At 42.4% G+C, this 2,458-nt stretch overlaps 1 protein-coding gene across 1 annotated transcript; it reads right to left on the bottom strand.

Moving 5' to 3' along the window:
• Positions 1-832: 832 nt before the first annotated feature.
• LOC114073173 (glutathione S-transferase-like) lies at positions 833-1,808 on the bottom strand. Its single transcript, XM_027910963.1, has 3 exons — positions 1,527-1,808; positions 1,301-1,432; positions 833-981 (listed from the first exon to the last, which is right to left on the bottom strand). The coding sequence occupies exons 1-3, from the start codon at positions 1,659-1,661 to the stop codon at positions 862-864; spliced, it is 387 nt and encodes a 128-aa protein (XP_027766764.1). The 5' UTR covers positions 1,662-1,808; the 3' UTR covers positions 833-861.
• Positions 1,809-2,458: the final 650 nt, after the last annotated feature.

Raw genomic sequence — 2,458 nt, 5'->3', positions numbered from 1 at the left:
CACTGCACAGAGTCGGCAGCCACGACCCAAGTTACTGCCTTGAATTTCTGACAATGCACAGCAGCTGCAAGTGCTGCCTGAAAGCCTCAGTGAGGAGGGAGAGAAATCGCTCGTGCAACACCTCTGTTTCATACATGCTTTCCTGAAGAAAAACGCTGGAGTTTATTCCTTTTTTATTCCTTTTTTGATAATAAGGACTGATGGCAGATGCATGGCATTTCTTTTAAAGATACAAGTTTTAAACTTCACAGTTAGTGACAAGCACACTCAATCAAGTCTGCAAACTGCTTTTAGCTGCTACAATGGACCTTTAGTTAAAGGAAATATTGGTGAAGCTGTAATATGTCCAGTCACAAAACAGAGGTGCAATAGGATCTCTGGTCCCAGCGTCCTCCAAGTGAAGCTCAGGGGAAAGCCAAATCCTAACCTGTCATCCCTATCTAACCAGAACCTGCATGCTTTTCCTGGCATTTCCCAGAACAAATACATCACCCACTGTTTGGGCTAAACTTTCATCATTTTCCAGCAATTCTTAGGAATGCCAGAACCAGAGAGCCCTTAGGCATGTAAGTAGCATCAAGAAGACAATTAACATCCTGGGCGTGAGTGTCAACAGTAAGACTTTATTTCAGGTATTCTCTTTAGTAACTTAAGATATCTTGTGTTGTCCAATCTACTCCCTAATCAGTGAACTATTCCATCTACTGGTATGCTCGTATAGATTTCCCTTGGAAGTATTTGCAGTAGGCTCAAACCAGTTCTGTAGCTAAGGAAAGAGAGATCCAAAACCTTTCCACTCTTTTCATTCATTCCTTTTGCCACTATCAGCAAACACAGTGAAATGTGGCTTTAGGCTGCTGCTCAGGAGAAAATTGCCAGCACTTTGGGTACATCTTCTGGTCGCACTGGTGATTTCCTCTGGCTGCCAGGCTGCAGGAATTTCTTTATTGTGGGGATATTGCTTATTCTTGCTTTAAAACGCTACAAAACAAAACCAAAACAGCACTGTGCTTAAGCAGCATTGTAACTGTCAGACATTTTGATGTTATCCAACCTCTAAAAGTAACATCATGCATTGATGCAGCAGAAGAAACTACAGGCTTCCCTCTATTATGCATTTGTGGCTGCAAAGTCAGAAGGTGGTCATACCCATTAGTGTTTGAGGACAGCTAAAACTACTTAGGATATTTGATAATTTTGGATGTCACTTCTCACCCTCCCACTCTCCCCTGATTCTCAGCCAGTTTAAATCAGCGGTCCTTTCCAATTCATTGTCCATTAAAACTGTCCATTCATTTACCTGCAAGAGAGGAAATTTGGCAAGTATATCAGGCTTGAACTCTTCTGCCATCAAAAGGATTTCAAGTAACTGCACATCTGCCCTGCTTAACTGGTTGCCAACAAGAAAGTCTTGTCCATGGTCTTTCAAAACCTAAAAACAGAGAAGCAGATGATGTTTTGATTGTTGCTTAATATAATATTTTCAAAGCAAGGTCATAGATTATACACTTGTCCTTGCCACACACCTTCTCAAAGGCTGGGAAGTATCTGTTTGCGGCCTTGTCCATCATATTAGCAAAAAGTTGCTCCTTTTTATCTGCTGGTTCGAAATCATAGTTCATGAGTAGCTCATTCAGATCAAACATTCCTTCCACATACATATCGATTCTGAAAAGAATAGATCCAGTTGGTCAAGACAAACACAGTAGATCTGAGTGCCACAATAGCTACTGGCATAAACCTGCTGAGGTGCTGGGAAATCTCCACCTTTTCTATCTCACATCTATAGCTTGGAGTAGTTCCCTCCAGAATGCAGTTGCATCAAGGGACAGGGGAGGTGCTTGGGTGGAAGACAAATGCAAAGTGCCTAATCCACCCCTAAACACTGTCCCCCTTCCACTTCTCGCTAGAGGTGATACTTCTCTGAACTATGTTTTTTTTTGAACCTGAGTACAAAGCTGGCAGGTGTGTCATCCAAACTTGTGTTAGAAATCCAGTCAGACATGGTAAGTTTAACAGTGGGTCTGTGCAACTTTTTAACAAATATCTTCACATTTCTTTACCATTCCTTATTAATTGGAAACATTTAAAAATACCTCAGGTCAAACCATGTGCCCTAAGAGTTCTGTTGTTAAAGAACCAGTTACTAATCCTAATGCAATTCTAATAACTGGCTGTTGGAAAGCAGGGGTTTTTTGTCTCCCTGTGTCTGATGTGGTGAAAATGCCTGTTGTGACATTCTGCAGGAGAAACTGAACTGGAGCAACAGGGAGGCAGTCTGCACTCCTGACTGCCTTCTTCTGAGAACTGTATTGCCCCTGGATTGATTGATGACTGATGAGCTGCCTTGCACCATGCTGCCCATCTAATCTAGCTGGCTATCACTGCCCTAGACATCACCTGCAGTCACAGTCTACACATGCTGCGTGAAGAGCTGCTCTATCACCCTGACTTTAGC

The sequence above is a fragment of the Empidonax traillii genome, unplaced genomic scaffold, assembly GCF_003031625.1.
Source record: "Empidonax traillii isolate 1590-97213 ecotype Southwest subspecies unplaced genomic scaffold, ASM303162v1 scaffold5577:size7800, whole genome shotgun sequence".
NCBI lineage: Eukaryota > Metazoa > Chordata > Aves > Passeriformes > Tyrannidae > Empidonax > Empidonax traillii.
This window is presented reverse-complemented; position numbering and strand designations above follow the sequence as displayed.

What these genes read in the sequence shown, in the direction of transcription:
- LOC114073173 (XM_027910963.1), bottom strand. Translation starts at nt 1,661, where the DNA reads ATGTATGTGGAAGGAATGTTTGATCTGAATGAGCTACTCATGAACTAT. An exon ending in ACTTCCCAGCCTTTGAGAAG is followed by an intron (nt 1,433 to 1,526) that starts GTGTGTGGCAAG and finishes CTCTGTTTTTAG; the next exon opens with GTTTTGAAAGACCATGGACA. An exon ending in CCAAATTTCCTCTCTTGCAG is followed by an intron (nt 982 to 1,300) that starts GTAAATGAATGG and finishes TTTGTTTTGTAG; the next exon opens with CGTTTTAAAGCAAGAATAAG.